The sequence below is a fragment of the Wyeomyia smithii genome, chromosome 2 (genome assembly GCF_029784165.1).
Source record: "Wyeomyia smithii strain HCP4-BCI-WySm-NY-G18 chromosome 2, ASM2978416v1, whole genome shotgun sequence".
In the NCBI taxonomy this organism is placed as follows: domain Eukaryota; kingdom Metazoa; phylum Arthropoda; class Insecta; order Diptera; family Culicidae; genus Wyeomyia; species Wyeomyia smithii.
In genome coordinates, this window is record NC_073695.1 from 27114353 (window position 1) to 27137017 (window position 22665).

Sequence of the window (22665 nt, forward strand, 5' to 3'; positions counted from 1 at the left end):
GTTTGGGCAACCCAAAAACATTTTTTTTAGAAAGCCAAAATGTTCTACAGAAATGCTATAAATAACATTATCTTTCAATTTAAAGCTGAGCACCTTGATTTTTTCAACATCGATTTTTTTGGGACACCCTACTCATCGTCATATAAAACAGTGCGCGAGGAAATCACATATCTTTAGTTTTATCTATATTTAATATCAATTGCTCATACTTCAACTATCTGTTTAGATAACGTAAATCTTCGTTCAAGTGTGAAACGACTTCTTCTACATTCTTAGCTGCAATGAATAATACGGCGTCGTCAGCGAAAAGATTGATATCACAAAAACGTAAAACTCGTCGCATGTCATTTATATACATAATGAATAAAAAGGGCCCCAACACACTTCCCTGTGGAACTCCAAGATCATTCTCAACGGGACTAGATACCGAATCATTAAAAACAGTCCGTTGAGTTGTGTCAGACAAATATCTCTCAAACCATCTGAATGCAGTACACGAAATTCCAATGCGCTTGATTGTGTTCAACAATAAGGGCCTTGAAATTGTCTCAAAAGCGCGTTTCAGATCCAAAAACACAGCAAATATTGTGTTCTCTTTCTCTAAGTTATTCACTCATTGTAAGTCTCCTCCACTTCATGAAATAACTTCCAAAATAGTTTCACCACATTTCAAATGTTATGTTTCAAGACATTAGCAATTGGTGAAAAGATTTATTTAAAAATCCCACAGTGCACAGTGGTCTAAATTCGAAAAATCGTGATCGCTTTAGATTTGACTGTGAAAAATTGATTCTATGTACTCAATGTCTTAAGCAAAATTGTTTCATGGAATAAGGCCTTATTTTTGGCATTTTCGGCTTTTCGATCAATCCACCAAACAGTTAGATAAAATAAAATATTTTTTATGATTTTCAATATACCAGGTTGAAAAGAAAAACAATTGCTAATTACTGTAATGTTCTATCTGTACGTTCAACACGACAAATTAGATTGTTTTTGTGGAACATCCCTTCTTAAAATTAGTTTTTTGCCAATAATATTTTCTGTGATTGTCAAACCAATAAATTTTCCAAAGTCTTGAGGGAATCTTAGTTGAATGAATAAAATTTTAGAACATTTGGCATTGTTTTGACCATTGGAGACAAAGTTATAGACAAAAGACTGATTTCAAGAAGGAGTGTTCCACAAAAAACTCTATTTTGCCGTGTCCAACATACAGATAGGACAACGCAGTATTCGCATTTGTTTTTCTTTTAATCTTATCCACAACTTTGCTGAAGCAAGCAATCTGGTATATTGAAAATTAGAAAAAATATTTTTTTATCTAACTGTTAGGTGGATTGATCGAAAAACCGAAAACACCGAAAGTAAGGCCTTGTTTCATGAAACAATTTTGCTGCAGACATTGAGTACATAAAATCAATTTTTCGCAGTCAAATCTAAAGCGATCACAATTTTCGAACTTAGACCACTGTGCACAGTGGGATTTTCAAATAAATCTTTTCACCAATTGATAATGTCTTGAAACATAACACTTGAAATGTGGTGAAACTATTATGGAAGTTATTTCATAAAATGGAGGTTGAAAACGTGCTTTACAACAAGTATTTCGTCGTTTTTATATCACTTTTTTGTACTTTACGACCTTTCAAAGGGCATTACTCAAAAATGTACCGTATGACGATTTTGAAATTTTTACCAGAGTTTCTGGACATCATAACGAATCGAAAGGTGTATTCAGACTCTTTGCTGCATTTTTTATAATAACGGTCTGTGGGAGCACCGTGGCCATATTAGCCTTTTGCTTTGGAGTATATTGAAAAATCAGGACCGTGCAAGTGGCCATTCACTAGTGAACTGATTGGTTTGAGCAGAAGATATATCCAAAATAGTGCTTTCTCGGTTAACTACGTAAAGTGTTCTGTTGACCGTGTCAATGTAAAACATAGAATACACTAAAGTCGCTTTTTACGCGGGGGATAAGTGCCGCGTAAAAAAAAAACGCGTGAATTCCGGAATCCGCGTGAAAAAAACTGCGTAAATTTCGGAATCCGCGTAAAAAAAAACGCGTGAATTCTGGAATCCGCGTAAAAAAAACCGCGTAAATTCCGGAATCCGCGTAGAAAAAACCGCATAAATTCCGGAATCCGCGTAAAAAAAACCGCATGAACTCCGGAATCCGCGTAAAAAAGCCGCGTAAAAGAACCGCGTAAAAAGCGACCTTAGTGTATACGCTTGAACTCACACAATTTTGCTGACTTTGAAGTTCCGCTTTTATATGACGCGGAAAAGTTCATCACTTCTACTCAATAAACAATTTAAGTTTCAGCAAAACTTCCTATTTATCACATAAATATAATATTACAGCGCAAATCTATTTACTTTTCAACATATTTTTCCTTCTTTGATTACCTAAAAACTAACAACGAATGAAAAACTAACAATCAGCGCTGCTGCCAACCTTCCATTCGTTTTATTGTTCTCTATTAAAGAGGAAAAACTCGTCGATTAAATCTCAGAATTCAAACAACAAATGTATCCAAAATTTATTGTATTTTGATTCTCCAACCAGCAATAAATGTTGCAAAAATCTACACACAACATCTCAGGCAACAATTTACTCAAAGCATGAACTTCATCGTTTCCAGGCGAACTCGCAAAAATGGAACAACACTTGCTTGAAAAATGATTTAACTTTATTTATCGTAACGGTATTCGAGCTCTGTAAGATAGATGAGACGAGCATGCATCTGAATGATTTATAAATAACTTTTTTCAATCAAGGTACCTTTTATTCAAAAATGATAGGTGTAGACGTAGGACTACTCAAGTTTTATCACTATCAGCAATGTCTTAGCGAGTGATTGAAAATTATCTACTACTTTAATTGTATGATTTGGAGCGTTTAAAAGTGCCAATTTGTTTGATTTATCGTTTTTTCGGATTGTCATTAGCCCGAGATGATTCTAGCTCTATAGTTGTTTTTTAACACACTGCTTGTTTTCAGTAAATCAGCTTCTTGCTACAATGCACATATGCCGGTCTCCGTATAGAGGAGCTACCAAAATTACCAAAGTGCGAATTTCATGTTTAGAAAGTTTGCAGTATATGGTTTTGTAGTTTTCGATCTATATTTTCGAAATGACTTAATAATATCTTGATCCATAAAACAGTTCATGTTTAAATGGAGGCGTTTTGCTCTTTTTAAAAAATGAAGAAAAACAGTTTTTCTGATATGTTGGAATATATAAAGTCCTGCCAATGCTGTTATGGTATATTAGCTTGAAATTTAAAGCTAATTATATTACCTATCAAAAAGTAGAAGTTTAATTGATTTTAACTGCACAGATTCTGTTGCAGGCCCCGTAGAAAAAATGTGGAATTTTCCTAATTCTGGACTTCAAAAACATCAAATATAAGCACGTATAAGCACAGTTCGTGATATTGTGCCTGAGAGCCATTATTTCGGATTCGCGTTTAGAAACTCAAAACGAGAAGAAATTTGCCTAAATTTTTGCAAAAAGGGTAACGAAAACAACTTCCAAGTTTCATAAATTTTACAGAATGTTGGCCTCGAATGAGCTTTGAAATTTATGTTATAGTCGTGATTTTTTAATGAAGTATAGATTTTGTATTATCAAATATTGCACCTTAGCTCTTCATGTGCAATTAATATAAATAATTTGTATAAATCCTTCGAACTGGGCCTAAATTAGCGGTAAAAAGTTTGTGAAGATTGACACAATATGTGTTTTGAAAATCACGGGTAAATTTGGCAGTGAATAATAAAACTTTGTGCAGAAATTGACTTCGAAGAAGTTAAAATTCTTTAATTTATTCAAGTCCGTGGCAACTCTAAAATACTTCATTGTTTTACCGTTTCGTAAAGAAACATCGGCAATTAGACTAAAAACAGTTAAAGTTTGCGAGACGTTCGTGATGGTCTCAGTTTCTTATTAATAATCACCTCTTTTAGTAACATCTACACCTACATTTAAATTATGAACCAAAATCAAGAGTAGAAGATTTTGTTTCTTTTGAGCAACAACAAAAAAACAACAAACTACGAATAACGAAATAAATAATAGCTACGCACTTGCAACCAAAAGACATGTGCATTTGTATTGATGCAATTTTTCAGATTTTTTCCAGTCCCCTTCATTCACATATACGCAGAATCTTTTCCTTACCATTCTAGCCGCAAATGACTACAGATCGGACTCGGTTATAGGGAACACAAAAAAAAATCATTCCGAATAAGCAAGTTTTCCGGACATTCGAATCACAGAAAAATTATTCAAATTTGCTAGTAACGAAAATAAAATAAATAATTCCTTTTCTAGTTTACTTGTATAATGCAGTGTGGCGTAACCAGAAATTATTTCTGAAGCGAAAAGGGGTAAAATCTTGAGAAGCAAAAAAAATTGAACATTGATTATTTTCAACTAATTCAAGCATGTCACAAACATGCCGGAAATGAAAAAAGTAAAATTTCGGAACAAGATACATGGAAAATAAGGTCTGTAAATCCATCAAAAGATCTGCAATTCGCGTAAGATAAAAGTTTGAATTAAAACTTGAATGTCACGGTCAAATTTTCGTAGAAAGCTGTTCTGATTTTAAAATATATCACCTATATTTTATTCAGCTATTAATTTTAGTTTGCAGAAAGCAGACGTAACACCGTGGGTGTACGTTTGAGTGTCAGAGCTTCTACTTATCCTGATTCCTCATATCAATCTTCAGCTCAAGTGGCACTCTCTTTTACTCGTATCTAAATAAACAGCACGTAATTGGATGATTATCTCCAAGTGATAGTCAAATTGAATCCCAGAAGAGTACATCCAACATAAACATGCCAATTTGAATCGCTCATAATCCATCTGCTGAAAACGTCTTGAGACGGCTTGGAGGCGAAGTCAATAAGACAGCTAATATATTTTTCCTTTCTTCAATTGAATTGAGCTCACCTTTGAATGAAATAATCGGATTTGCCTGCAGAGTGCCCCAGTGTAATCCTTTGCGTACTGCTGTCGACCTGCTGTTTCACCTCCCACTTCTTTTTCTCGACAAGCGGTGCGATACGATAAATCTTCCTGTCGTACGACAATCCTCTTTTTTCAAGCTCTAGGAAAACTTGTGTTTTGTCACTTTTTGCCACCTGGCTTCTATTGCCACGAGTTTCTTCTTTTTTTTGTTGCGGAATTTTCCCGCTTGAGCGCTCAAACACTCTTCGTATGGATGGCAGGATTTCTGGTACGCTTATGGTGATAATTTATGCTGCTTCTCACAAGCTGATGAAAATTTCTAAAGGGGTGTGAAAGCAGTTTAAATTGTTATATACTCGGCACAATTTTATCTTCTTGGTATTTGCTTCTTCTGTATGCTCGGTAAATGCTTTTCCACTATTTCTTTACACTGCTCACGCTTTACGTCACAAAGGTAGAACATTAGAAACACTCTCACATACCGTCATACGTTGAATTTGATGTTTTTTTCCGGAATTGATTTAACACCTGCAGTTCGATCTGTTTCAATGGCACACTTTTGCACTGAACAAGCAAAGAGATCCTATTTATCAATGCCTTCCTGCAGAAGGCGTGCATCTTCATAAGCACACACACACAATGAATCGATTTTTCCACCCACAACCACACCTTCCACACACTACAACACTGACAAAAACAGGTGAACACGGCACACCGGTGTTGCTGCTTCACTGAATTATTTTCCTCGAGCTTTTCCTATCACAGGATCAGATCAACTAACATTTCTTGGTTGGGCTTTCGGCATTCGGCGTTCCGTACAAGACAGAAACTGAGAAGCACGGTAAGCAGCAGCATCAGGGTGGCGATTTATGGTAAACTTTGTTCTGCTGTGACACCTGCAAAGAGAGAAGAACAAAAAGAAATGTTGCTTTAGAAGTTGCAATGCTAGCCAGTGTCTTTGTTTCGCAACAACGGCGCTTTGGAAGTGCCCTCAGTATTACATTTTCTGGAATAGTTTATGTACTTATTGTTATCTAACAAAGACGTTCCACTGAAGGGGGTAAGTTTCTTACTTTTGATATTTGTGCTTCAGTGTAGTGAGAGGAGCAAAAATCTTTAATAGTAATGAAATAGAAACTTGGTTCAAAACAACAATTCACAACCTATCTCCTAAACAAAAACATTCATTAGTGGGTTTCTTTATGGGTGTGGTTAAAATAAATGGTAGAAATCAAACGTTCAACACTTCTGCTGGGCATAAGGCGAATGAGAGAATCTTAATCAACCATTATGTTTGCATGTTTTTCTTTCCTCCCATAGCTTACCGTGCCATTCGAATCTTTCGCAAGGCGAAGTAAAATTATTCTGACAGGTTCGTGCTCGATAGAAGCTAAACTTTAGCAATATTCGCTTAGAGTGAAACAATCACCTTCATTCTTGTTTACGTTCGTATCCAACATTCGTACGAAAGTATGGTTTCGAATGAGTTCGAAAATGCCATTCTTGTTTACGTACAAAGGCCATACGAATCCATTCGTATCGCATACGAATGCGATACGTATACGAAAAAGGTGGATGTCTATGCAAAAAAGGTTGATGTCTAGACTTAAGGGTTAGAAAAAGTTTAAACGTCAGGAGAGAAATGTCAAGTGTGTCAAGCCGATTGAGCGAGGCTTCTGACGGCAAACAGTTTTTCACTGAATGAAAATTAAATATATTTTTTATTATAATTTGCATCATAAAAATACTTTGTTCTTGAAAATATCGTCGGTAAACGTAAGCATAAAACACAAGAAAATTCCGGCTACTCAAAATTACCTTTCCAGAAATGAAATTTGCAAGCGAAATATGAAAATGGAACCAAATTTGGTGCAAAAACATAAGATCGTCATGGGCCTGCGTGAAGCAATAAAACTTAAACTATTTACATTTTTTGTGCAGTTTGGGTTGTGTTTTGAAGTAAGTTGATTCTGTTTAATTCTAGTAAATATTTGTAATAATTAGACGTGTGGTCAGGTGAGAGCCGATAGACTAAAACTGTGATTCGGCAGGAGTGATAGTTTTTTCTCATATAGGGGACTGATAAGCATGGTTGATAAAAAAATCATCCTGGTCTACAAGCGGCCTGAAGAGCAGGTAAGTTTGCTAATGGAAATGATTACTTCCACTAGCCAAAATCAAACTGATACCGATTTTCTTGTGTGCAGCTGTTTTTAAGTTTTTTTTTGTTACAGAACCTACAGTCGACGACGTTCTTCATCTACATTCAGGTCCCGATCGCAATCTCGACGTCGCACAACGTGTGACTTAAGACCCAACAGCAGTGATGGGCTCTGGCTACATCTGGAATTGATTACGAAAATTAAAGTTTGGTCCTCAATGGATAAAGATATGACTCGTTTCGATCGGGAGGCAGCCACCAATGTAAATAATTTCATACAAAAAAAATCAAAAGGTGTTTTTTGCCTAGTAATATTTTTTTTAGCTCATAGAACGCAACGCAGTGATGCTGGAAGAAGCCAAGGACACCATTACGGCGCCGGCCTCGTTTATGATACGAATGCTGGCGTGTATTCATTCGCTACGGAATCGCCGCAGTGCGACCCAAGCCGCTGCGGCAGGCAATGATAGTGAAAGTGATAATGCCCCACGGGAGGGCAACAATAACAATGACGATATGACGGCGGCGACCTATCCCAGAACCGACTCGTCGTCCGACGGTAGATCGCCGAAACACTATCTTCAGTTTTAGGTTAAGAACGGGAAATGTGTTATTACACACGCTTGAGGAGCCTCTAATTTTTAAAACTGCCTCGCCCTCGCAACTCCTTAGGGGAAAGTGAAATCTAAACTGATTCGCTTATATAATGGTTTGTGTATTAACATTTCAGGCGACAGCGTAGGCAAGAATGATGTGATTTTGTTGTATAAATATTTTTATAAATAAAAACCAATAATAGCCAAATGTAACTAGTGTTAAGTTTTAGCAATTTCATGTCTTGCGTAAATTTGGGTTCCATTAAGCTCTCTTTAGATTTTATTTCATATTGTATGAGAATTGTTGGACTTCAAATGGTGAGTTGACAACCTCGAAGGAGCGGAAGCTGTGGGCCTCATAAGTTTTTGTTGTCAATACGACAACAGCTAAGTGCGAGGACGCTACGCGATCACTTGAGCGTTAACCATATTTCAGCGACAGAAGAAATGCTTCGACAACCCGAGCGGCTGTTCAATAAGATAGTGCGACTCAAAACAGCATCTGTTCCCCTTGTTAAGGGTGGCTGATCCAGTGTGAAACACGGGATTGGTGAAAGCTTTACGTGCAGTAGTCGTAAAAATCTTTTGTACAGGAAGCAACAAATGTAAATACAGACCGGAACCGGAACGAAAATGGACTAACGATTGGAAACTCGGATCTGTTGGGCAAATCAGACATTGTACAACAAGTAAAACCGCGATTTATCGTGAGCAATGTGTTAGTTAGACTTAGTTTAATTGCACATGTAATAAAAAATGACAAAATATAGAAGGGATTGTATCAGCAGGCATCAGACAATTTTTGGGATAGACGGTGTTGGTTTGCTCTCAAGGTAGACCGGAATAGGGCCCTATTACAGAAGTTTAATCGATTCGACTCGCCCATGTATTTCAAATGAGGCATGTTGCTCTTCGAAGCTTCTGTAATACAGCCCAATGTGAGAATTTTCGTCATGTACTTTGTGAGTAGAAGATGATGAAAAATAAAATACATAGTTGTTAAACCCTTTTACTCGAAGCATTTCGCTCTTTGAAGTTAAGTCCTGTTCGTCAACTCTATTGGATTTTATATATGTACATATATGCCCTTTTTTCAAGTATTCAGGCTTTGAATAGATGGAACTTTGCCAGTTTTTTTTATTAGGCAGGTGTCTAAACTTTTTCGCCGTCTCAGGGAACTCATTCAAGCGCGATTCAGTTTACTCTTGGAAAGGGTGATTTAACAGAGATTTCACGCTCTATTATCTTTGCGCTCGATATGACTATTTCAATACAACGGCTTCAAAGTTCAATGACCACATGATGTAATAGTGAAGTTTTTGGGTGTGTCTCGTGATGGCTCTCTAGTTAGTGACTTCGTTCGCGTTTATTCTTCACTTCACCAGTTTTCCAAGCCCATAACCTATCATATCACAAAATCAACCCGTTATAATTTTTGTTTCCCGTACAATTGCCAATAATTTGCTTTTGGCGTAATATTTGGCTTACGTTCTACAAAATCAATGCGTGAGATGGTGCACAAATTTAAACGGGAATTTTTTTGTGATACAAATTATTAACGATTGGGTATTAGGTAACCGAAATTAATTTGATATTTAGATTTTCTTGTATACCGATACAGCGGCTATGATACGGTGTCATTTTATTGCCTCCCTGGGGGCAGATGCTCAGAGAATAAGCAGTAACCAAATCGTGCGCGTATTTGTAAAGCAAAGATCGCACCACCAACCGTGCTGATCCAGATAAGTTTCTTTTTGAGTGCGGGGGGCAGGGGGCAGTTCACTCCGGATGTCTCCCTTAGGAAAATGACCCCATTGAGAATAATTTCTTGCGTGTCAGGAGGATAACATCCGTAAGAATAATGAAATCACCATGCTTCTCTATCGAAGAGTCACTGCAACAAATAATGGAGATACATCGGACATATTTAGTGGCATTGAAAATTTTAAAAATTCCAGAATAAAATTTTCCCATCAAGTTACATAAAAAAACTTATTGATTTGTTACATGTTACATGTATTATCATTGAACACGTCACACTTCATCTTATCGCATTGAGAGCAAATCACAATAGAAATATTAGTCCAAATTTTATTTTTCATGTAAAGTTTCCTGAAGAAACTAAAAAAATCAAGCGATATATATATACATACATATATATATATATATATATATATATATATATATATATATATATATATATATATATATATATATATATATATATATATATATATATATATATATATATATATATACATATATATATATATATATATATATATATATATATATATATATATATATATATATATATATATATTTTATATATATATATATAAGTTAAAGTATGATGGACTTCGGGAGGTTTTCGATCGATCGACGGACTCCGACCCGGGCGATATACTGAGCTTGTGGAAGAATGTATCGAACGATGGTTTGGTTCGATCGCGTTGATGTTCCGATGAATCGATGGTCTTGCTCTTGCTGATGGTGCAGCGGTTAAGTTGGTGCACCATAAGTGATGATGTGGTGTTCTACTTGGTGGATTTGTCGATTGGTTGGCCGGGTGGCACTTGGTCTAACTTCTGATCAGCTGGCTTAAGCAAAACTGGAATCCGTTGTTCGATGACGATGACTAGATGGATCTTTTAAGGAGTGTGCGGGGATGTGGGTGATAACTTATATAACTTATATAGCTGCAACTCAAATATGCAGTATGTGCTTTTCCCACACCGGCGGCAACAACAACTACAACAACAACATCATCAGCAGACGCATCGCATTCCGGAGCACCATAAGTACCTGGAAACACGCGCTTGGACAGATAGATTAGATCAGCAGTTCGTTCAGGAGCTAGGGTTCAGTGTAGGTGAATTGCCTTAAATAAATCAGTCTTAGAGTGGAGTCGAGGTTGAATAGTCCGTTTTTCATTCTTAGTTTTTCAAAAACCTAAATTTCAATGTTTAATACTTAACTTATCTACTATATAAAAATGGAATTCCGTAACGTTTGATCTTATTGATATTATTCACTCAGTCTCTGAGGTGTACAGTAATCATCATCATTTTGAATCGTTCTGAATCAAAAATAATTAGCGGTGACATGTATGTTTTTTAACATGAAAATGTTCGCTGATGTTCAGGAAAGACATTCGAGAAAAAATAATAGGTATCTAATTACTAAAACTTGAGATATTATTCATAAAACTACGTAAAACATGCAAAATTATGACTTTCTGTGTTAAATTTGCCTCTAAATCAAAATTCTAAGCGATGATATATGATTCTTTTTTCACTAAAATGTTTGTTAATGTTCAGGAAAGACATTTGAGGAAAAATAATTAGTATCTGATCACTAAAACTTGAGATATTATTCACAAAACTACGTAAAACATGCAAAATTATGACTTTTTATACTTAATTCGTCTCCAAATCAAAATTCAAAGCGATGACATGTGATTCTTTTTTCATTAAAATGTTCGTTGATGTTTAAGAAAGACATTTGAGAAAAAATAATAGGCACCTAATTACTAAAACTTGAGATATTATTCACGAAGCTGCGTAAAACATGCAAAATTATGACTTTCTGTGTTAAATTTGCCTCTAAATCAAAATTTAAAGCGATGACATATGATTTTTTTTTAATAAAATGTTGGTTAATGTTCAGGAAAGACATTTGAGAAAAAATAACAGGTTTCTGATTACTAAAACTCGAGATATTATTCACAAAACTATGTGAAACATGTAAAATCATGACTTTTATGCTGAATTTGCCTCTAAATTAAAACTCGAAGCAGTGATCTGTGATTTTTACTATAATAAAATGTTCGTTGTGTTTAGGAAAGATATTTGAGGGAAAAATAATAGGTTTCTGATTATTCGAAATTTAAATATTTTCCACAAAACCACATGGAAAATGCAAAAACATAATTTTTTAGGCACAATTTGTCTCTAAAATTCTGATTTAAAGCGACGACACGTGATTTTTTCAATAAAATGTTCGTTGATATTCAGGAATGACATTCGAGAAGAAATAATAGTTATCTGATAACTGAAAATAAAGATATTAGTCACAAAACTAAGTGAAACATGCAATATTATGAATATTTTGGCTCAATTTGTCTTTAAATCTTAATTCAAAGCTATGATTTTTTCCATTAAAATGTTTGTTTATGTTCAGGAAAGACTTTTGAGTAAAAATAACAGATTTTTGATTACTGAAAATTGAGATATTATTCACAACACTACGTTAAACAAGCAAAATCATGAATATTTGAACTCAATTTGCCTCTAAATCGAAATTCAAGGCTATGATATGTAATTGTTCTTTATTGAAATATTTGTTAATGTTCGGGAAAGACATTTGAGGAAAAATAATAGGTATCTTATTGCTAAAAGTTGAGATATTACTTAAAAAACGACGTATGTTTGAAGATGATTTTCTGCATACAGAAAAACATATTAAAATATTCTTTTTTAAATTTATATATATATAATACATATAATACATGCAAATTTTTGACTTTTTGAGTATGAGCTCAATTCGCCTGTAAATTAAATTTTTGTTTTAATAAAATGTTCGTTGTTTCTTCAACATCGTGCGAGCCGAGCAGAAAAAAATTACATTTCTGATGTTTTCTCATTTTCGTGAATAGTAACACATTACGGGATTCGAAATACTTTTTTACTTTTACCAAAACTAGATCTTGGGACATTTGGCTGGAGGAAAGGCCGTATTTCATTGGTTTAATTTTTTTTAATGTCTACGTAGTTATGTGAATTAAAACGTAAAATTTTTCTCAGACGTGTTCCTTGGACATTAGCAAACATTTTCGTTATATAAAATTCACATGTTATCTCTTTAGATATGATTATAGAGGAGAACTAAGCATGAATGGTCACGCTAAATTATTCTTACTTTGATTTCTTACTTCTAAAAGTTACATAAAAAGAGGTTTTACTGTGAACGATTGACGAATATCCGGTTATCACCCGAGTGTGGTATATTCGGAACTGGGATGACCCCACATAACATTTTCCAAAATAACGACTTCTGGTTTCAGGAAAATAATCTGAAGTGGTATTTGGCCAGCCATTTCAATACTTCCGAAACTTCCGAACTCCATACGTCATTTTGAAATCCGAAATAGCGATTTCCAGTTTCTGTAAATCATCCCCAAAATATCAAAATATGCAATCCAATATGGGTATTTCCGTTCTGTGCGTTCTCAGAATGTTAAAGTACTTAAAGTGATGATGGACGTATAAGATGTGAAATATTTTTGAAGTGAGTTGTGCTAATAATGCAATGAATTATAAAAAATGATTCCTAATTTTGAAACTTTCGATCCCGAGCATCGCCGGGAATATATATATATATATATATATATATATATATATATATATATATATATATATATATATATATATATATATATATATATATATATATATATATATATATATATATATATATATATATATATATATATATATATATATATATATATATATATATATATATATATATATATATATATATATATATATATATATATATATATATATATATATATATATATATATATATATATATATATATATATATATATATATATATATATATATATATATATATATATATATATATATATATATATATATTACAAATTTACAAATGACTAAAAAATGCATAAAACGTCTAGATCTGGTGTAAACTCGAGAAAAAATTTTAACGGAAAATCGACCTTCTGGGACTTTTCTGTGCCGTTTTCTGTGCAACCGAAAGCTTAATATGGAATATTTTAGATCTGGCTTATGACAACTCGTTCCAAACCAAATGCAAATTACTATGATGTTCATTAGGTATCTCAAACTTGACTTTCATTAGAGTGGTTCATTTATTTTTATCCAGGGTGGTTCCAAACAAAATTAAAATTGAATTTGACGTTGAGAAGTAAGAAAAACCCTCATGTTTATTTGCCTACTTGACATCTTATACTTGATGTACCACGAAGATTGACCTACTAGTCAGTTACCACAACCACTAGGGTTGTGTCAACTAAGAAAACCATGACATTTTTTAATAATTAAACGAAAAAAAAGCCACCTCTTAACCTTCCGTTACACGCGCTGTTATATTTCGTACGAAATTCTCTGTAATTTCCCATTTAAAAAATATCGCTAGTCATGGTGCGTGCGGCAATGTTAATGACATAAGTTTCCTACTATGATTGCTTTTTCATATTCAATAACAATAAATTTCGTTCTAATTATTTTGGGAACCACCATAGTAAAAAATAAATGAACCACACTAATGAACATTAGAATCATGTTTAGCACGAGTTGGTAAAATGACTAGAAGCCAGTTTTAGAATATTCCATATTAACTTTTCGGTTACCCAGATAACGGCAGAGTCCAAGGTGGTCGATTTTCAGCCAATTTTTTTTTAGGTAACACTAGACCTCGACGTTGTATGCTTTTAAGTCATTTGGCATCGAAAAATGTTTCGATTTTTTTAATTAAATGTACTGCCTCCTTGGTAGATTTTCGAGATTCGAAAAATCACAACTTTGAGTGCTTAGAGGCATCCCTTAATCATCTCCGATTGAGTTGAAATTTTGCACAGATCATTTTTTTGGGCCAATGAACAGCGATTATCCGGGATTTTTTTTTTTGGTGTTTTCAATTTTTTATCCGAAATTTTACTTTTACCAACCCTTCATGTTTGGGACATATTCAAATGAAGTGAAATTATCAATGTCCATTTTTTTCCGTTTCTCAGGGCTTACCCCTTTCCGCCTCAGAAATAATTTCTGGTTACGTCACTGCATCATACAAGTAAAATAAAAAAATACATATTTATTCTATGTTCGTTAAAAGCAAATTTGAATATTTTTTCTGTGATTCGATTATTCGGAACGAAAAATTATTTGATGTTCCGGATAATCGTGTCCGACCTGTATATAGGGTAAGGAACGGTTCAAGCAGTGGCGCCTATTTTTATCAGTCAAAGAAAACGACCCTCAAACACCCGAATTTTAATCAATATGGACAGTTTCAATGATTTGAACAAACACTCCGATTACCTAGTTGTCTTACGAACACATAAAATACCGTTTAACACAGAAAAATCTTTGAATAAACATCAATTAAAAAAATCTAACAAAATTGCAGGCAACTCGGGTGCTGAAAAAAATCCCCTGCAAAACCGATGCAAACTGCTTAGAATAGGTTCGTTCGACGGAATAGTGTCCCTCGATTGGAAACATTGATGGTTTATTGTTAAAATTTGCTAACTCAGTTTTACAATCTGAAAACAAGTGCTAACAGACAAAAAGATAAAGAGCAATTTGGTATTTTCATGTTTGAATTCCACCCAACACATATCGAGTATATCATCTCAATACACAGGCGGCTCCTAAAACTGCTTAAAATATGTTCCCTACCCTATATATACATAATTTTAGGAGGAAATTAGCTTTTTTTGTTTCAATTCCAATATTTAAGTTTAGTGTTCATTCTCCTTTTTTAATTAAATTCAAAGCCCCTTAAAAACGGGTTTATTTGGGAAGTCAATCATCATAAGCTTTTAGGTTCTGAATAACTGCTGAAATTATTTGAGGGCCATCCACATACCACGTGAACAGATTTTTAACAATTTAACCCCCCCCCCCCCCGTGTAGACAACTGCCCATATAAATTCTGAAACTTTTGTATGGACCGTGATCATTACACAACCCCCCCCCCCCCTCAAGCTGTCCACGTGGTATGTGGATGGCCCCTAATACCATTGGAATGCAACTTTCATTAGATATGTGGAAATTAGAAAAATGCTCTGAAACTTAACCTCCAGGGAAAATGTTTTGTTTCATTTCTATATCCTGGATTTTTTGCCAATTTTTTTTAACACGCTAAGTTACTAAAAATCAACTCTGTTTTGTAAATAAATATTTATAAATATTATTAATAATTATTAATAAAAATTTATTTGTTTCACGTCAAAAACATGTTTTTACTATGCATTATTTGTTTTTCACATTTAATTTTCAGACAGTTTTTTTATACAATTGAAGGTTTATGGGCTACATTGCTTTGAAAAAGTCTGTACCAAAATGCATTTTACATCTTTTAGAAAAATAAATCCCGCTTACGACAAGTACTTAATTTGCTAAGTCGAATACGTGTTGAAGTTTCCGAGCCACCGTTATTGAGAAAGTCTCCTAGTGGTCCGTCAATATTATTTCCAACTGTTGAACCAGTCAGAAGAGAATCGTAACAATGTGCGCCACAATCCGCTATAATCGGCTGTTTGGCACTGGTTCCCATAAAAAAAGCCGATATCGGTGTGATCGACGAGGTATTTCAACCGGTGCTGAATCTAAAATGTAAATCTTTTAGTTAACAGAAAAATAGTTTTTTCTATTAAGCTTACCTTTTTCCTAATAATTCGGTTTCACCAACGGCTCTGTATCCTGACTGCTGAAATCGATCCTTTTGCTTATTCGGCCTGCCTCGTAAATTTTAATAAATCCATCGTCAATCAGTGATACAACAACTTTGTTCGTTGGCATTAAATGTATAAGCGTTTGCCACGACTTTCGCTGTTTACGTGAGGCAATAATCTAGTATGACTGTTTAACGTAGGTAGTTTGCTGGCTTATAAACAACTTGATTTTCTCTAGGCCAATAAGAGCGGTTATGGATCGATTCAACGCAGCTAGATCCGGGAGTACTTTTTGGTTAACAAGTTGCAGTAAAAACTATTTCTTCTCCGACGGCCACTGCAGCAACCTTAGCTACTTTCATTGTGATGTTCGTATCCTGTTGCCCATATACTACTTGCACTAATCACAATTTGTTTGGTGACCGACTCTTGCTGATATCACCAACATCTAATTACCCGGCACCGTCACCAACACTTTTTTTTCTTGATGGTAGCGACTTTTTTGCTTTTCTTCCGCTCAGAATTTCCCCGTAGCTAGTGGTAAACCTCAATCACTTACTATCGCTCTGTGCTTCGCTTTCAAGCTAGGAGGTTTTCACGAAAAAGAAGTTTTATTCAACTTAACCGATTTTTTCTACACGAAACAACCAAAACAACCCGCGGCGACGGCGATTCGTAGAGCGATCCGCAACTTTCGACTGACGTTGCTGTTCCGATACCAAAACTGGATTTAAAAATAATCGATTGTCACAAATGTTTTGCATTAAACACTTCACAAAACAATACATTTTCTTCGTCTTATTCAATTTTGTCAAAAAACTAACACCAAACAGCAGAAAAACCAGAAAAAAACTACCGGCGCCGGCAATTCGTACAGCGATTCGCAACTTTTGACTGACGTTTGCGAACGAGAGCAAAAATAATACGGATACGCATACGTACGTAAACAAGAATGACACGTTCGTACGAAAGCAACGATGTTCGAAAGCTCGAATTGGTTAGAACGAATCGGATTCGTATGCGTTCGTATCGCATTCGTACGTCGCTGCTGCTTTCGTACGAAAGCGATACGGCCGTAAACAAGAATAAGGGTGAATAACTCGTCGCAATCGACTTTTTGTGTTCGAAGTAAAATGCCATAAAGATCTGTATATCGCTGACACAGATAGACACGAACTTTATCCCATATCTCTCAGCTGAATGAATTGATACAACTAGGGAACAAACACATCACTTTTTCAATGCAATTCCACAATTCAAATTTTGGATTTGTAAATAGAGTTATTTTTCTGAAAGTATAAAAACGTTTACATTTGCGAAAGATTAAATACTTAATATAGGAAATCACAATATAACCAAATTGAAATCCTTGTCATAAAACTATGCGAAAGCAGAAAAACTACGTCTGATTTCTTTCGACTCATTCGATTCATTGGAATCATTTTGAATTCCAACGTTGTCTACTTTTATGTGAGGGATACGTAACTTGTGAAAAATCGAGTAAATTTCGAAATCCGCGTACAAAAACCGCTTGAATTCTAAAATCTGCGTAAAATGAAACTTTACTTGTAAAGTGTTTTTGATCATTTCTGATAAATACTTCCAACCTTAATGAAAACCGCGTAAAATTATTTTTCAGGGAAATTCGCGTAAATAACGAATCCCAGAAACCGCACGAAAACTGTCGCGTAAAAGCAACTGTGTTTATCATAATAATTTTAGACCTTCATATTCACTCAATAGTGATTTGAAAATAAAATCGAGTAAAATTTAGAATTATTTCGATATCATCTAAAAGTCATTCTAGCTATAATACTATACAATAAAATTTTTAGAATGTTTGTATCACCAATTACTCGATAAGTAAAATCATTTTAAAATCATTCAGAATCCTAATTTTTAGAATCATTCCGGAATTATTTCTGCATTCTTAGGATTTTATGTTTTTAATCAATCTATCTTAACATAGTCAAGTCTGGTATCTGCTGTAGGCAGTGGTGGGCACCATTCCGCTAATTCGCTAATTCGCTAATTAGCGACGCTAAAATTCAGTTAGCGATTTAGCGATTTCGCTAATTTTTGAGCTGGTTAGCGAAACTGTTAGCGTCGCTAAAATTTTGGCCTTCGAAACGCTAATCGCTAATTCGCTAAATTTTGTAGAGAAGCGACAATAGAAATATTTAGGAAAACTGTGAATTGCTGATGGCGTACGTAAATTGCTTCGAAAGATGAACATACTTTACTGCGAAAGTTACCTTTGTCAGTTTTTTTTTTACCCTAGAACGGAGTTTCAGTTATCGTACAAGCCACAGGAGCATTTTGAAGAACAAGCACAAGGTCTAAATTGAATTTTCGGCACACCAAGAACTTTGGTAAATTGCAATACGTTCGAAATTATGACAACTTTGGTTTTAATTTTTCGATTCAGATAATAGTTGAATTTTTATGAAAACTTTTTAAAGAGTATCTATTTTCAATGCAATCTAAATAACTTTTGTTATTCTTGTTTATACAAAATCAAGTAAGAATACCGTTTCGTAAACCTCTTAATGTAAATAGCTTTAAAAAGTAATTGTTTTCGTTTGTTTAACCAAAACAGATCAAAGTGGTCCAAATCTTACAAAACACAAGCAATAAATATAGCGATATGACTATTTACATATTAAAAAGTTAGCGATTAGCGATTAGCGAAAGTTCCGCTAATGTGGGTTTAGCGTTTGGCGTTTAGCGATTATCGAGCTAAATTTTCCGGTTAGCGACTTAGCGATTAGCGTCGCTAAATTTTCGGTTAGCGGTGCCCACCACTGGCTGTAGGTCTTTTCGACAAAATTATCCGGGTCAGCTAGTTGAAAATAACATGAGACTTATTTTGGAATGTAATCCAGAAACATTTAATTTTATTATTTTAAAGTGTTTTTGTAAGTTTTCTAGAATTATTTCAAAATTATTTTATTATTAACGAGAGGTGCCCCACTTGACTTATGCCAGCAGAGAAATTTTATTGAAGCGAGTCCGACAACATCAATACAAGAATATCCGTCGTGAGGATTAGTGTGGAGTCTAGTAACCGTAATCATGTTAGAATTGTTTGATTTTTTTAAAAAATTTTCAATAATATTTAAGTAATTTGCAGATCATTTTTGAAGCATTCGATAATCATACTAAAATTATTTAAATTATATTGCAATTAGCTATGAGTCTTCTTAAAATGATTTGAGAGACTTTTCAAAAGTCTAGAGTCATTTGAAAATTATTTGAATATCATTTTAGAAATCCTTCTAGAATTACTCCAATTCCATTTTATAAATGTTTTGGAACGTTCTACTAAGTTTTTAGAATAAGTTGAAATAATTTCCAATCAGTTTGAATTTATCCAGAATCATTTAAAAATCTATTTTTGTAGCATTTGGGATTGGTTATGAAACAATTTTTTGGTTTTAAACTTGTTTTTGAATTATTACAGCTTAATTTTAGAATTGTTTCTTAACCTTTTTAGGATCATTCTAAGGCACTTTTGAGTCTGTTAGAATTGTGGTGAAATTATTTTGATTTATTTTAAAATCAATAGAGCATCATTTCAAAAACACTTGAAAGTTATTTTCATATCATTCAGCATTTTCTAAATACTGCAGAATTGATTTGGAATCATTTCAAGATCATTTGGGAATTAGTTTGGAAACATTTTAGAAACACTTATAATTTTTTTTAAGAATCATTTTAGTATTGTTTCAAAACCATTTTGGGTTCACTACCTTATTATTCTGGATTTGTTTTGGAAACGTTTTAAATTCATTCAAATTATTTTTTTTTTATTTTGCGAAATCATTGCAGAATTGCTCCGAAATCTGTTTAGATTTTTTTGGATTTACCTAAAAATCTTATTAAATTTATCTCATAATCATTTGAGAATGTTTTTGAAATTACTTTTTATCTCAGTTGTTATCTTAAAATTATAATACAGTCATTTTCGAATCAAATAAGATTTATTTTCGGATTGTAGGATCATTTTAGAACATTTATTCATCATATTAGATGTATAAAAAAACAATTTCAATACGAAATCTTTTTAAAATAACTAATGATGTTAAGGCAATGTGTGAATAATTTTCATATAAATCGATAATTATTGCGTTATCAGTTGGGAATTATTTTAGAATTACATAATACTCATTCAAGAATCGTTTTGGTTCTAGAGTTCTTATAGAGTCCTTCTAGAATCAGTTTAGAATAATTTTCGAATCATTTTAGATGATTCCAGAGTAAAAATCAGGTCAAAATTTTAAGTTATTGTAGAATCATGTTATAAATAAATTAGAGTTATCTTACCCTCATTTAAAAAGCATATAAAAATTAATCATGAATTATTTGGAATTTATTCTAGAATTTTTTTAATGTATAGTCAATCAACTATATTTAATACTAGCTGATCCGGCAAACTTCGTCCCGCCTATTTGAGTGTTTAATTTAGCAATTTTAAACATTTCAAATTCATTGATTCGATTTGTTCATATCGTTTGAAATGATTGGTTTTATCGGAATGACAACATCCTCGACTTTTGGCTTTAGTACATGACCTCTATTCCGGAAATATATTGGATGCATTTCAGTTATTTTCGTTTTTTCCAGACACTAAAAGTGGTCATCTTCGAATTCAAAATGGTGTCCAGGGTCAATGCTTGGCTTCTTCACATCATTTCGATTACGGACATATCCATATGTAGTAGTATTCGGTTATTTACGGCTTTTTCCCAGAAGTTGCCATTTAACAATTCAAAATGGTGTCTGGGGTTAATTTTTAGCTCCTTGCATCATTCTGGATCCGGTGATACACATATTGGGTGGTATTTGGTCACTTCAGGCTATTTTTCAGAAACCGTAAGTCGCCATCTTGGATTTTAAAATGGCATTTGGAGACATTTTCTGACCCCTGAGCGTCATTCTGGTTAAAGAAACACTCATATTGGGTGGTATTTGGTCATTTCGGCTGTTTTCCAGACACCGGAAGTCGCCATCTTATAAATCAAAATGTTGTCTGAGGTCGATTTGTGGTTTCAGTGCATCATAACGATTCCGTAAATACGCATATTGGGTGGTATTTGGTCATTTGCCGCTGTTTTTCAGAAACCGGAAGTCGCCAACTTAGATTTCGAAATGGTATTCAGAGATATGCCAGAAGAAGGAAGGGTCTCGAAACATCATGGACATGTTTGTTACACCTAAAAACATTCACTTGCCAAATTTGGTTATATTTGCTTGATTGGTTCTCGAGCTGTGCGAAGTTTGAGTTTCATTTGTATGGGACCCCTCCTTTATAGAAGAGGTGGGGTGTCAAACCATTATGGATAAGTTTGTTACCCCTAAAAACATTCCCCTATGAAATTTGGTTCTATTTGCTTGGTTAGTTCGCGAGATGTGTAGAAATTTGTATTTCGTTTGTATGGGACCCCTCCCTTCCAAAGGAGGAAGGGGTCTCAAACCATCATAAGAACCTTTCTCGGCCCCTAAAACCCCTACATACAAATTTTCACGTCGATCGGTTCGGAAGTTTCCGAGCCAATATAGATCAGACAGACAGACAGACAGACAGACAGACAGACAGACAGACAGACAGACAGACAGACAGACAGACAGACAGACAGACAGACAGACAGACAGACAGACAGACAGACAGACAGACAGACAGACAGACAGACAGACAGACAGACAGACAGACAGACAGACAGACAGACAGACAGACAGACAGACAGACAGACAGACAGACAGACAGACAGACAGACAGACAGACAGACAGACAGACAGACAGACAGACAGACAGACAGACAGACAGACAGACAGACAGACAGACAGACAGACAGACAGACAGACAGACAGACAGACAGACAGACAGACAGACAGACAGACAGACAGACAGACAGACAGACAGACAGACAGACAGACAGACAGACAGACAGACAGACAGACAGACAGACAGACAGACAGACAGACAGACAGACAGACAGACAGACAGACAGACAGACAGACAGACAGACAGACAGACAGACAGACAGACAGACAGACAGACAGACAGACAGACAGACAGACAGACAGACAGACAGACAGACAGACAGACAGACAGACAGACAGACAGACAGACAGACAGACAGACAGACAGACAGACAGACAGACAGACAGACAGACAGACAGACAGACAGACAGACAGACAGACAGACAGACAGACAGACAGACAGACAGACAGACAGACAGACAGACAGACAGACAGACAGACAGACAGACAGACAGACAGACAGACAGACAGACAGACAGACAGACAGACAGACAGACAGACAGACAGACAGACAGACAGACAGACAGACAGACAGACAGACAGACAGACAGACAGACAGACAGACAGACAGACAGACAGACAGACAGACAGACAGACAGACAGACAGACAGACAGACAGACAGACAGACAGACAGACAGACAGACAG

The 22665-nt window shown here is 34.6% G+C and overlaps 2 protein-coding genes across 14 annotated transcripts in view; one reads left to right on the top strand and one right to left on the bottom strand.

Annotated features, from left to right (window-relative positions):
* Nucleotides 1–22665, bottom strand: part of LOC129723996 (kazrin) — a 265654-nt gene that overhangs the window by 159566 nt on the left and 83423 nt on the right. For all 10 annotated transcript variants that reach the window (XR_008727856.1, XR_008727855.1, XM_055678555.1 and 7 more), the window contains exon 2: nucleotides 4971–5884. The gene's annotated coding sequence lies outside the window, so the exon portion shown is untranslated. The remainder of the gene's footprint in view (nucleotides 1–4970; nucleotides 5885–22665) is intronic.
* On the top strand, nucleotides 6429–8757 carry LOC129723997 (DDB1- and CUL4-associated factor 6-like). Of its 4 annotated transcripts, none has more exons than XR_008727857.1 (4): nucleotides 6429–6947; nucleotides 7005–7124; nucleotides 7223–7412; nucleotides 7474–8757. XR_008727857.1 is itself a non-coding variant. In XM_055678560.1 (3 exons), exons 2-3 carry the CDS (start codon nucleotides 7368–7370, stop codon nucleotides 7738–7740), a joined length of 312 nt encoding a protein of 103 aa, XP_055534535.1. In that variant the 5' UTR covers nucleotides 6450–7124; nucleotides 7223–7367; the 3' UTR covers nucleotides 7741–8757. The 4 variants fall into 4 exon arrangements, 2 of the variants coding, with proteins under 2 accessions (XP_055534535.1, XP_055534536.1); XR_008727858.1 differs by having other exon boundaries at nucleotides 6429–6764; nucleotides 6815–7124; XM_055678560.1 differs by having other exon boundaries at nucleotides 6450–7124.

What these genes read in the sequence shown, in the direction of transcription:
- LOC129723997 (XM_055678560.1), top strand. Translation starts at nt 7,368, where the DNA reads ATGGATAAAGATATGACTCGTTTCGATCGGGAGGCAGCCACCAAT. An exon ending in ATCGGGAGGCAGCCACCAAT is followed by an intron (nt 7,413 to 7,473) that starts GTAAATAATTTC and finishes TATTTTTTTTAG; the next exon opens with CTCATAGAACGCAACGCAGT.